The 12,904-nt window shown below is 47.0% G+C and overlaps 2 protein-coding genes across 5 annotated transcripts in view; one reads left to right on the top strand and one right to left on the bottom strand.

The window, feature by feature from the left end:
* SLC25A16 (solute carrier family 25 member 16) overlaps positions 1-12,666 on the bottom strand; it is a 48,153-nt gene extending 35,487 nt beyond the window's left edge. The window contains exons 1-3 of one of the 4 annotated variants that reach the window (XM_054436681.2): positions 12,154-12,276; positions 7,804-7,900; positions 3,175-3,267 (exon numbers count right to left, since the gene is read on the bottom strand). Coding sequence is in view for 2 of the 4 variants with exons in the window: in XM_054436680.2 (XP_054292655.1) it covers positions 3,175-3,267; positions 12,154-12,283 (223 nt within the window). In the remaining 2 variants the exon portion in view is untranslated. Of the gene's footprint in view, positions 1-143; positions 203-3,174; positions 3,268-7,803; positions 7,901-12,153 lie in introns of those variants that run through there. The other 3 variants (XM_054436680.2, XM_054436682.2, XM_063670553.1) reach the window with 3 other exon arrangements.
* TET1 (tet methylcytosine dioxygenase 1) overlaps positions 12,091-12,904 on the top strand; it is a 168,820-nt gene continuing 168,006 nt past the window's right edge. The window contains exon 1 of the mRNA XM_063670530.1: positions 12,091-12,603. The gene's annotated coding sequence lies outside the window, so the exon portion shown is untranslated. The remainder of the gene's footprint in view (positions 12,604-12,904) is intronic.

Genomic DNA, 12,904 nt, shown 5'->3' with positions numbered 1-12,904 from the left:
GCTCATGCCTGTAATCCCAGTGCTTGGGGAGGACAAGGCAGGCAGATCACCTGAGGTTAGGAGTTCGAGACCAGCCTGGCAAACACGGTGAAACCCCATCTCTAGTAAAAATACAAAAATTAACCGGACATGGTGGCACACACCTGTAATCCCAGCTAGTCAGGAGGCTGAGGCAGAAGAATAGCTTGAACCCAGGAGGCAGAGGTTGCAGGGAGCTGAGATTGAGCCAGCCTGGGCAACAGAGAAAGACTCCATCTCAGAAAGAAAAAAAACTAACACAAATAATGTTTTGGCTGGGAGCAGTGCCTCATGCCTATAATTTCAGTACTTTGGGAGGCCAAGACAGGCAGATTATTTGAGGTTAGGAGTTCGAGGCAGCCAACATGGTGAAACCCTGTCTCTACTGAAAATACAAAAATTAGCCGGTCATGGTGGCGGATGCCTGTAATCCCAGCTACTCATGAGGCTGAGACTATGAGAATGGCTTGAACTCTGGAGGAGGAGGTTTCAGTGAGCCAAGATCATGCCACAGTACTCCAGCCTCTGGGCGACAGAGCAAGACTTTGTCTCAAAAAATAGTAATAATAATAGGCTGGGCACAGTGGCTTTCACCTGTAATCCCAGCACTTTGAGAGGCCAAGACGGACAGATCACAAGGTCACCAGTTCCAGACCAGCCTGGCCAATATGGTGAAACCCCGTATCTACTAAAAAATACAAAAATTAGCCAGGCGTGGTGGCGCGCGCCCGTAGTCCCAGCCACTCAGGAGGTGGAGGTAGGAGAATCACTTGAACCTGGAAGGCGGAGGTTGCAGTGAGCAGAGATCACACTGCTGCACTCCATCCTGGGCGACAGAGTGAAACTCTGTCTCAAAAAATAATAATAATTAATGTTTTGATCTTTGCATATATATCATTGACCACATTTCTGTTTACTTCCTTAGAATAATCTCCTGGAACTGGAACCGCAAGGTCAAAGAATAGGTACTTTTTGAGACTTTTATGCATATTGCCAAAATGCCCTCCAAAAGACTAAACAATTCTTATTCTCACCAATGACAAGTTATTAAACTGTCCATGTTAATCAAATGGCTGGTCTGTAAGGAACAACTAAGGTCTTGATTTTTTTTTTTTTCCCCAGACGAAGTCTCGCTCTTGTTCCCCAGGCTGGAGTGCAATGGCTCGATCTCGGCTCACAGCAACCTCCACCTCCCAGATTCAAGCTATTCTCCTGCCTCAGTCTCCTGAGTAACTAGGATTACAGGTGCCTGCCACCATGCCCAGCTAATTTTTGTATTTTAAGTAGAGATGGGGTTTTACCATGTTGGCCAAGCTGATCTCAAACTCCCGACCTCAGGTGATCCTCCTGCCTCAGCCTCCCAAAGTGCTGGGATTACAGGCATCAGCCACTACGCCTGGCCTAAAGTCTTGACTTTTTTTTTTTTTAACAAAGCAAGTGGCCGGGCACGGTGGCTCACACCTATAATCCCAGCACTTTGGGAGGCCGAGGCAGGCAGATCACCTGAGGTCAGGAGTTCGAGATCAGTCTGACCAACATAGAGAAACCCTGTCTCTACTAAAAATACAAAAATTAGCCAGGCGTGGTGGTGCATGCCTGTAATCCCAGCTACTCGGGAGGCTGAGGCAGGAGAATCACTTGAACCCGGGAGGTGGAGGTTGTGGTGAGCCGAGATAGCACCATTTCACTCTAGCTTGGGCCACAAGAGCAAACTCCGTCTCCAAAAAAAGAAAAAAAAAAAAAAAAAAAAGCAAGCACTGGATTCTTCTTGCACAAATATTTCTAGAATGCTTTTTAAATTAAGCGTTAAAAAGGAGTAATTATTTCAGTTTTGCATTTTTAAATTTCATCTCCCATCTCTTATTACATTTAAAAAATCAGACTGAGGCCGAGCACAGTGGCTCATGCCTGTAATCCCAGCACTTTGGGAGGCCGAGGCAGGCGGGTCACCTGAGGTTGGGAGTTCGAGACCAGCCTGACCAACATGGAGAAACCCCATCTCTACTAAAAATACAAAAATTAGCCAGGCGTGGTGGCACATGCCTATAATCCCAGCTACTAGGAAGGCTGAGGCAGGAGAATCGCTTGAACCTGGGAGGCAGAGGTTGCAATGAGCCAAGGTCGCGCCATCGCACTCCAGCCTGGGCAACAAGAGCGAAACTCCATCTCAGTAAATAAATAAATAAATAAATAAATAATAAAAAATCAGACTGAGTTGTCATGTGTGCCTGTGAACAATGTGACTAATTAATCCCAATAAAACACGTAATATTTACTTCAATGATTCCGAGATTTGGGCTAGGAAAATATCAGCATCCTAAAATGATAATATATATAACCACTACTGCAAATGAAAGGATTATAATGGACAAGAAATATATTCTTTGGAAAATTTGCCCCCTTTCCTTTTTTTTTTTTTTTTAATTTGCTCCCTTTCAAGTTCCTGAACCTACAGAGAAAAAACAAAGAACAAATTTGCCCCTGTTTGAAATGCTCATTTCCTGGTGCTGTAAAGAAATAGTACTTGAATATAAATTTAATTTACTTAGCAAGGTCATTTTTATTTTTTGCAGAAAGGGTATACTCGCCAGCAGTTTTGCCACGAAAGTACACCAAACAAAGGAGACAGGGTCATTTATAACCTGACATGTCTACCCTACTGCTGTGTCCAGTTTCCATTGGCTGGAACGGGACCTCACAGACTGTATGTGTCCTGATTGGCTAGCAACTTAGAACTTTTTAAAAGAGGCAAAGGCAGAAGAGAACAAGGGAAGGAGAAAATAACCTGTGGAATGCTGGGGAAGGTAAAAAAAAAAACACCTTTAAATAAGCAAGAGGAACAAGCTATGACCTAATGCTTGCTGGGAGCAGAATAAGCATGCCAGGGCAAATATTTAGGCTAAATTATGGGAGCTAAGAACATAAAGTACATTGATTTTTTTATCATGGCTAGCAAATATTTAAAAATGTTAGCACAGGTCTTTGAATAAATTTTGCTTTTGAAGAAGTTACTATTTATTCCTAATTAAATGGGGAAAAAAGTCTTTAAAGAGGAACCTCTACTTTACTTTTTACACCCCCAAACTTAAATTCCCTTTTTTGCCCACTTTCCACAATATTTTCATTCATTTTTATCTTTAGCATCTATTAACTCACCTAAATGCTTGTAATGGTGATTGTGAGCTTGTAATAAAACCTTTACTCGATCCAACGGAGCAACTGTTGTTTTGGCACAGCATCCAGCAATACCTAAAAATTTTTCAAAAGGTCAGGAAGAAATTGCGTACCATTTCTTTCCAGATGGAAATCATTAGTTGTTCAGCCAGCAAACCCTCTAATCTCTAATTCAGTCTCCATGAGTAAATCTGCCCACAACATATGGATATGCAGATGACTGGTCCCCATTCCCTGTAACTTAATAAGTGAGCATGATTACACTGCTAAAACTTACTAAAACAAGTTTTAGTAGTGTAAATCGGTATCTAACACCTGAGGAACGCTGGGAATCTTGCTAAAATGTGGTTATGAAGACAGACACTTGAAGGTATTTATCCAACTGCCAGGTTCTGTTTGAAGTAACCTCCTCTTCTTCTGGAACATTTTTATGGAGACAGACACTTGAAGGTATTTATCCGATTGCCATGTTCTGTTTGAAGTAACCTTCTCTTCTTCTGGATCATTTTTCATTGAAACAACCAACTTTTACCCATAAAATCAGTCATCCATTTATACATTCAGCAAATATGTATTTCGACCCTACCATGTGCCACTGGGGAAAAGTATAGATGAAAGTAGAATAAAGTGCATACATGGGCTTTAGCATAGGTCAGAGTCCAGGCCAGCCTTTCGAGCTTAGCATGCTTCTAAAGCAATAATATAGACTTCTCTACAATACTGTACGTCCAGTAATGACTTGAAAAAATGGGTTGCTCCTTTTATAAAAAGGTGAATAACAGGCCAGGCACAGTAGCTCACACCTGTAATCCCAGCACTTTGGGAGGCTGAGGTAGAAAAATTACTTGAGACTAGGAGTTTGAGACCAGCCTGTGAAACACAGTGAGACCTCATCTCTACAAAAAATTTTTAAAAATTGGCCGGGCGCAGTGCTTCATGCCTGTAATCCCAGCACTTTGGCAGGTCGGGGCGGGCAGATCTCCTGAGGTCAGGAGCTCGACACCAGCCTGGCCAACATGGTGAAACCCCGTCTCTATTAAATATACAAAAAAATTAGTGAGGCATGGTGGCAGGCGCCTGTAGTCCCAGCTATTTGGGAGGTTAAGGCAGGAGAATCCCTTGAACCCAGGAGGCCAAGGTTGCAGTGAGCCGAGATCACACCATTGCACTCCAGCCTGGGCGACAAAGCGAGACTCCGTCTCAAAGAAAAAAAAATTAGCAAGGCATGGTGGTGTGCCTCAATACTCAGAGACTAAGGCTGGAGGATCACGAGCCCACAGTTGGAGGTCGCAGAGAGCTATAATTGTGCAGCTTCGCTCCAGCCTGGATAACACAGCAACACCTGGTCTTTAAAAAACAACAAGTCCGGGCACGGTGGCTCACGCCTGTAATCCCAACAATTTGGGAGGCCGAGGCAGGCAGATCACTTGAGGTCAGGAGTCTGAAACCAGCCTGGCCAACATGGTGAAACCCCATCTCTACTAAAAATACAAAAATTAGCTGGGCATGGTGGCGGCTGCCTGTAATCCCAACTACTCGGGAGGCTGAGGCAGGAGAATCTCTTGAACCCAAGAGGTGGAGGTTGCAGTGAACCAAGATCACACCATTGCACTCCAGCCTGGGTTACAGAGACTATGTCTTAAAAAAAGAAAAAAAAAAGAAAACACAAATAAAATAAAATTTTAATTTTAAAAATCCATATTCTGAGATATCCAAAAATAAACTGTGGCTGGGAGCAGTGGCTCATGCCTGTAATCATGAGGAGGGCGGATCACAAGGTCAGGAGTTCAAGATCAGCCTGGCCAACATGGTAAAATCCCATCTCTACTAAAAACACAAAAATTAGCCGGGCGTGGTGGTGCGTGCATGTAATCCCAGCTACTTGGGAGGCTGAGGCAGAAGAATTGCGTGAACCCAGGAAGCAGAGGTAACAGTGAGCCGAGACCACACCATTGCACTCCAACCGGAGCAACAGAGCAGGTCTCTGTCTCAAAAAAACAAATAAAATAAATAAATAAATAAAACGTATTTTTTACTCAAATATTATATCCACTACGTTTCCATATCAAAGCTCTCTTATCCGAACCAATGAAAATAATAGTTGGCCAGGTGCGGTGACTCATACCTGTAATCCCAGCGCTTTGGGAGGCCAAGGCGGGCAGATCACCTGAGGTCGGGAGTTTGAGACCAGCCCGACCAACATGGAGAAACCCTGTTTCTACTAAAAATACAAAATTAGCCCGGCGTGATGGCGCATGCCTGTAATCCCAGCTACTTGGGAGGCTGAGGCAGGAGAATCACTTGAACTTGGGAGGCAGAGGTTGTGGTGAGCTGAGATCACACCATTGCACTCCAGCCTGGGCAACAAGAATGAAACACCATCTCAAAAAACAAAAAAAGGCTGGGTGCAGTGGCTCATGCCTGTAATCCCAGCACTTTGGGAGGCCGAGGTGGGTGGATCACGAGGTCAGGAGTTCAAGATCAGCCTGGCCAAGATGGTGAAACCTTGTCTCTACTAAAAATACAAAAATTAGCCAGGTGTGGTGGTGGGCACCTGTAATCCCAGCTACTCGGGAGGCTGAGGCAGAGAATTGCCTGAACCTGGGAGGCAGAAGTCTCAGTGAGCTGAGATTGCGCCACTGCACTCCAGCCTGGGTGACAGAGTGAGACTTCGTCTCAGAAAAAAAAAAAAAAAAAAAAAAAAGAGTAAATCATAATCATAGCTATCCAAAATTATGGATAAACTAAAAATAATATGCATTTGGTTACATTTGGTTTCAGAATATTGTACATTATCTTCTCAGTTGTGTATGAATTAACTGTATAATGAATTATTTAGGCCAGGTGCAGTGGCTCTCGCCTGTATTCCCAGCACTTTGGGAGGCCGAGGTGGGCAGATCATCTGAGGTCAGGAGTTCGAGACCAGCCTAGCCAACATGGTGAAACCCCATCTCTACTAAAAATACAAAAATTAGCCGGGTGTGGTGGCACATGCTTATAATCCCAGATACTTGGAAAGCTGGGGCAGGAGAACTGCTTGAACCCGGGAGGCATAGGTCGCGGTGAGCCGAGATCACACCACTGCACTCCAGCCTGGGCGACAAGAACGAAACTCCGTCTCAAAAAAAAAAAAAAAGAGAAATTGTTTAGAATGTATTCAATAAGTACTTTTATTTAATAGTATCTATTTTTTTTTTTTCCAGGCTGGAGTGCAATGGTGCGATCTCGGCTCACTACAACCTCCACCTCCCAGGTTCAAGTGATTCTCCTGTCCCAGCCTCCCAAGTAGGTGGGATTACAGGAACCCGCTGCCTCGCCCAGCTAATTTTTTTTTTTTTTATCTTTAGTAGAGAGAGGATTTCACCATGTTGGCCAGGCTGTTTTTGAACTCCTGATCTCGTCATCCACCCACCTCTACCTCCCAAAGTACTGGGATTACAGGCATGAGCCACCGCACCCAGCCTATTTAATAGTATCTTAACTTGCTTTCACACTACCATAGTCCTCCCTTATCTGCAATTTCACTTTCTGCAGTTTTAGTTACCACCAGTCATCCATGTTCAAAAAACATTAGATAGACAATCTGTAAATAAACAATTCACCTGGGCACAATGGCTCATGCCTATAATCCCAGCACCTTGGGAGGCCTAGGTGGGAGGATCACTTGAGGTCAGGATTTCAAGACCAGCCTGGCCAACTTGGTGAAACCCCGTCTCTACTAAAAATACAAAAATTAGGCTGGGCGCAGTGGCCCACACCTGTAATCCCAGCACTTTGGAAGTCCGAGGCAGGCAGATCACCTGAGGTCAGAAGTTCGAAACCAGCCTGACCAACATGGAGAAGCACCATCTCTACTAAAAATACAAAAATTAGCTGGGCATGGTGGCACATGCCTGTAATCCCAGCTACTCGGGAGGCTGAGGCAGGAGAATTGCTTGAACCCAGGAGGCAGAGGTTGCAGTGATTCACGATCGCACCATTGCACTCCAGCCTGGGCAACAACAGCGAAACTCTGTCTCAAAAAATAAAATAAAATAAAATACAGAAATTAGCCAGGCGAAGGGCCGGGCATGGTGCCTCACATCTGTAATCCCAGCACTTTGGGAGGTTGAGGCGGATGAATCCCGAGGTCAGGAGATCGAGACCATCCTGGCTAACATGGTGAAACCCCGTCTCCACTAAAAATACAAAAAGTTAGCTGGCATGGCGGCACATGCCTGCAGTCCCAGCTACTCGGGAGGCTGAGGCAGGAGAATCGCTTGAACTTGGGAGGCAGAGGTTGCAGTGAGCCGAGATCATGCCACTGCACTCCAGCCTGGTGACAAAGTGAGACTCCGTCTCCAAAAAAAAAGGAACACACAGACACACACATACTCACATTTAATATCAAGTGCCAACAAGGCAGTGGGGATACAAAATGGAACAGACACTTTAGAAATACTTTGACAGTTTCTAATTAAAACCGGCCGGCTGTGGTGGTTAATGCCTGTAATCCCAGCACTTTGGCGGGCTGAGGCAGGAGGATCACTTAAGCTCAGTTCAAGACCAGCCTGGCCAACATGGCAAAACCCCATCTCTACTAACAGTACAAAAATTAGCCGAGCAACACACCTGTAATCCCAACTACTCTGGAGTCTGAGGTGGCAGAATCGCTTGAACCCAAGAAGCAGATGTTTCAGTGAGCGGAGATGGTGTCACTGCATCCAGCCTGGGTGACAAAGCAAGACTCCATCTCAATAAATAAAAAATAAACACAATGAGGATTGGTGCAGTGGGTCACGCCTGTCATCTTAACACTTTGGGATGCCGAGGTGGGCAGATCACTTGAGGTCAGGAATTGGAGACCAGTCTGGCCAACATAGTGAAACCCGTCTCTACTAAACATACAAAAATTAGCTGGGCGTGATGGCGCGCACCTGTAGTCCCAGCTAATTGGGAGGCTGAGGCAGTAAAATCGCTTGAACTTGGGAGCTGGAAGTTGCAGTGAGCTGAGATCGTGCCACTGCACTCCAGCCTGGACAACAGAGCGAGACTCTGTCTCAAAAAAAAAAAGAAAAAAGAAAAGAAGGAAATACATTACTTATACGTGCAATGTGAATGAATCTTAAACGCATTAAGGTAAGTGATGGAAGTCAAACTCAAAAGACTACATACTGTATGACTCAATTTATATAACATTCTGGAAAAGTCAAGACTACAGAGATAGAAAAACAGATCAGTGGTTGACAGAGGTTACAGATGAGAGGAGAGGAATGTCAAAGAAAAGTGAAAATAAAGCCGGGCACAGTGGCTCATGCCTGTAATTCTAACACACTGGGAGGCCAAGGCAGGTGGATCACTTGAGGTCAGGAATTCGAGACCAGTCTGGCCAGAATGGTGAAACCCGGTCTCCACTGAAAATACAAAAATTAGGCCAGGCACGGTGGCTCACGCCTGTAATCCCAGCACTTTCGGAGGCCGAGGCAGGCGGATCATGAGGTCAGGAGATCAAGACTATCCTTGCTAACACGGTGAAACCCCGTCTCTACTAAAAATACAAAAAATTAGCCGGGTGGGGTGACATACGCCTGTAGTCCCAGCTACTCGGGAGGCTGAGGCAGGAGAATGAATCACTTGAACCTGGGAGCTGGAGGTTGTAGTGAGCCAAGATTGCACCACTGCACTCTAGCCTAGGCAACAGAGTGAGATTCCTTCTCAAACAAAAAAAAACAAAATTAGCCAGAAGTGGTGGCACCCACCTGTAGTCCCAGCTACTCTGGAAGCTGAGACAGGAGGATCACTTGAACACGGGAGGTGGAGGTTGCAGTGATAATCGGGGGACTGCACTCCAGCCTAGGCAACAAAGCGAGAATGTCTCAAAAAAAAAATAAAAGTGGAAATATTTTGGAACTACTCTATAGTTTGACTGTGGTGGTCATTACACAACATGTTTGTCAAAGTGCATTTAACTTAGCCAACAACGATAGCTCTTTTTTTTTCCCTTTCACGGAATCTGGCTCTATTGCTCAGGCTGGAGTGCAGTGCTGCAATCTGGGCTTACTGCAACCTCCGTCTCTCACGTTTAAGTGATTCTCCTGCCGCAGCCTCCTGAGTAGCTGGGACTACAACATGTGGGCGCTACCATACCCAGCTAATTTTTGTATTTTTTGTACAGACTGGGTGTCACTATGTTGCCCAGGCTGGTCTCCAACTCATTAGCTCAAGCTATCCCCCCTACTGAGCCTCCCAAAGTGCTGGGAATAGAGGCCTGAACCACTGCACCCGGCCATAGATCTTTTGTTCTCTGATTTATACCAAGCAAGTCAGAGGCACATAGTTGGAACTCGAATATTTTCCATGTGAATAAATGTCATTTTTTTTTTAATTGAGAGGGAGTCTTGCTCTGTTGCCCAGGCTGGAGTACAGTGGAGCGATCTTGTCTCACAACAACCTCCACCACCCAGGTTGAAGCGATTCTCATGCCTTAGCTTCCCAAGTAGCTGGGACTACAGGCACGTGCCACCAAGCCTGGCTAGTTTTTTTGTATTTTTAGTAGAGATGGGGTTTTGCCATGTTGGCCAGGATGGTCTTGAACTCCTGACCTCAGGTGATCTGCCCACCTGAGCCTCCTGAAGTGCTGGGATTACAGGCGTGAGACACCTCATCTGGCCTAAATGTCATTTTATCAGCAAAAGAACAAAATAATTAAATTCCGAAGCCTGGATTGGTGGCTCATGCCTTTAATCCCAGCACTTTGGGAGGCAGAGGTGAGCAGATTGCTTGAGGCCAGGAGTCCGAGACCAGCCTGGCCAACATGGTAAAACCCTGTCTCTGCTAAAAATATAAAAATTAGGGCCAGGCACAGTGGCTCATGCCTGTAATCCCACCACTCTGGGAGGCCAAGGTGGGTGGATCACGAGGTCAAAAGATCGAGACCAGGCCAGGCGTGGTGGCTCACGCCTGTAATCCCAGCACTATGGGAGGCGGAAGCGGGCGGATCACGAGGTCAGGAGATCGAGACCATCCTGGCTAATATGGTGAAACCCCGTCTCTACTAAAAATACAAAAAATTAGCCAGGCATGGTGGCGGGCACCTGTAGTCCCAGCTACTCGGGAGGCTGAGGCAGAAGAATGGCGTGAACCCGGGAGGCGGAGATTGCAGCGAGCCGAGAGCATGCCACTGCACTCCAGCCTGGGCAACAGAGACTCCATCTCAAAAAAAAAAAAAAAAAAAGAGATCGAGACCATCCTGGCCAACATGGTGAAACTCCATCTCTACTAAACATACAAAATTAGCTGGGTGTGGTGGCACACACCTATAGTCCTAGCTACTCGGGAGGCTGAGGCAGGAGAATCTCTTGAACCCAGGAGGCAAAGGTTGCAGTGAGCTGAGATGGCACCACTGTACTCCAGCCTGGGTGACAGAGTAAGACACCGTCTCAAAAATAAATAAATAAATAAATTAGCCAGGCACGGTGGCATTCCCCTGTAATCCCAGCTACTTGGGAAGCTGGGTCAGGAGAATCACTTGAACCCAGGAAGCAGAGGTTGCAGTGAGCCGAGATCATGCCACTGCACTCCAGCCTGGGTGAGGGAGTGAGACTCTGTCTCAAAACAACAACAACAACAACAACAAAATTAATACTGCTGCAGTCTTCAGATATTATCTTTCTACAAATCCTCATAATGTGAGGTTTTTTTTGTTTTATTTTATTTTGTTTTTGGGATGGAGTGTCTCTGTCACCCAGACTGGAGTGCAATGGCAGGATCTCGGCTCACTGCAACCTCCGCAGTGATTTAGGCGATTCTCCTGCCTTAGCCTCCTGAGTAGCTGGGATTACAGGCGAGTGCCACCATGCCTGACAAATTTTTGTAGTTTTAGTAGAGACAGGGTTTCACCATGTTGGCCAGGCTGGTCTCAAACTCCTGACTTCAAGTGATCTGCCCACCTCAGTCTCCCAAAGTGCTGGGATTACAGGCGAGTGCCACCACACCTGACAAATTTTTGTAGTTTTAGTAGAGACAGGGTTTCACCATGTTGGCGAGGCTGGACTCAAACTCCTGACTGCAAGTGATCTGCCCACCTCAATCTCCCAGTGCTGGGATTACAGGCGTGAGCCACCCTGCCCAGCGAATTTTTATTGTTTTTTTGTTTGTTTTTGTTTTTTTCTTCTTTTAGGAGAGGGTCTCTCTCTGTAGCTCAGGCTGGAGGGTAGTGGTGTGATCATGGCTTACTGGAGCCTCGATCTCCTGGGCTCAAGCAGTCTTCCTGCCTCAGCTTCCCTAGTAACTGGGACTATAGTAGTGAGCCACTGCACACAACCTCAATGTGGAATTTTTAAATTTTTGAATCTTAAATAATTAAGTAATGACAACCCAGAGAAGTAATTAAGGAAGGGTGGAGCTTGAAGGCCCAGGAAATTCCTAAGAGACAATATGAACTTTTTGATCCCAAAGTCACATCAATAATAGGGCTTGTCAAGTACTGTGTCACAGTTTACTAGAATCACTGGAACCAGTTTTGGCTGTAGACAGTTTTGCACAATTTTCCAGTCGTCATTAAAAAGCTGATCTGCAATATTTGTTTTCCTTTAAGCAAACAGCAAAATCCAAGTCTACACTGGGTCACTCATGGTTTTTATAAAAGAAAGGAGTGCCCAGCATGTCTCACTAAAACCCCAGGGTCTCTGTAAGGGATCCTCCTCTTTTCCCTGTTATCCAGCCCTGAAGAATGGGTGCCTGATTCAGACCTTCCACCTCCCCAGCCTCTGCCGGAGTGCCAAAGGTCCCACTCCCCATAACCTGGCTGTCATTAGTCAAGTGATTACTAGAAAGAGGTTAGAGCAGGTCAGGGCAGACATCTAACAGAACATTGAAGCAGCCAGAGTCCAGGAACGTCATAGAGGCCGCTTGCATCCCACTTGCCCACAATCCTGCCCCCGCCACCCAGAGCGCGGCTGGCTCTTCGTGGCATGGACCCACCTCCGGCCAGAAAGGAGCGCAGCCAGTAGAAGTCTCTGCGGGTTGTGGGCCCTCCGGCCCCTGCCGCCTGCGGCATTGCGGGAGGGGGATCGGCCGCCGCCAGGGCTGCCGCGGCCGCCGCCGCCGCCATCAGGACCAGGGTCGCGTCAGGAGCCTAGGTTGCCAACTTACAGAACACCGGACGGTACCATAGCCAGAACAGGCGGTGACAGGATACTGACCGCCCCGCCGGCGGGGCAGAGTAACACCCGGCGGCGCGGCGCCGGCTGATGGCGTACGGCAAGGGCGGGGCCTGTGTCACGCGCCAAGGGGCTCTGCCGGGAGGGGCGGGGCCAGGACGTGGAAGGGGGCGTCACCCAGGCTCGTAAACTCCCCCATCCCGCCTCACCGGGCGTCGCCACTGTCAGCTCACTGCTCAGGCCCCTTCTGTTCGGACGGAAAAAGGAAACGGTAGGCAGTGAGATGGTCCCATTAAAACCCACAACCTGGACGGGCGCGGTGGCTCACGCCTGTAATCCCAGCACTTTGGAAGGCCCAGGCGGACCGATCATGTGAGGTCAAGAGTTCAAGACTAGCCTGGAGGCCGGGCGCGGTGGCTCACGCCTACAATCCCAGCACTTTGGGAGGCTGAGGCGGGCGGATCACAAGGTCAGGAGTTCGAGACCAGCCTGGCCAATATGGTGAAACCCCGTCTCTACTAAAAATACAGAAATTAGCCGGGCGTGGTGGCGAGCACCTGTAATCCCAGCTA

Source organism: Pongo pygmaeus, chromosome 8, assembly GCF_028885625.2.
Source record: "Pongo pygmaeus isolate AG05252 chromosome 8, NHGRI_mPonPyg2-v2.0_pri, whole genome shotgun sequence".
In the NCBI taxonomy this organism is placed as follows: domain Eukaryota; kingdom Metazoa; phylum Chordata; class Mammalia; order Primates; family Hominidae; genus Pongo; species Pongo pygmaeus.
This window is presented reverse-complemented; position numbering and strand designations above follow the sequence as displayed.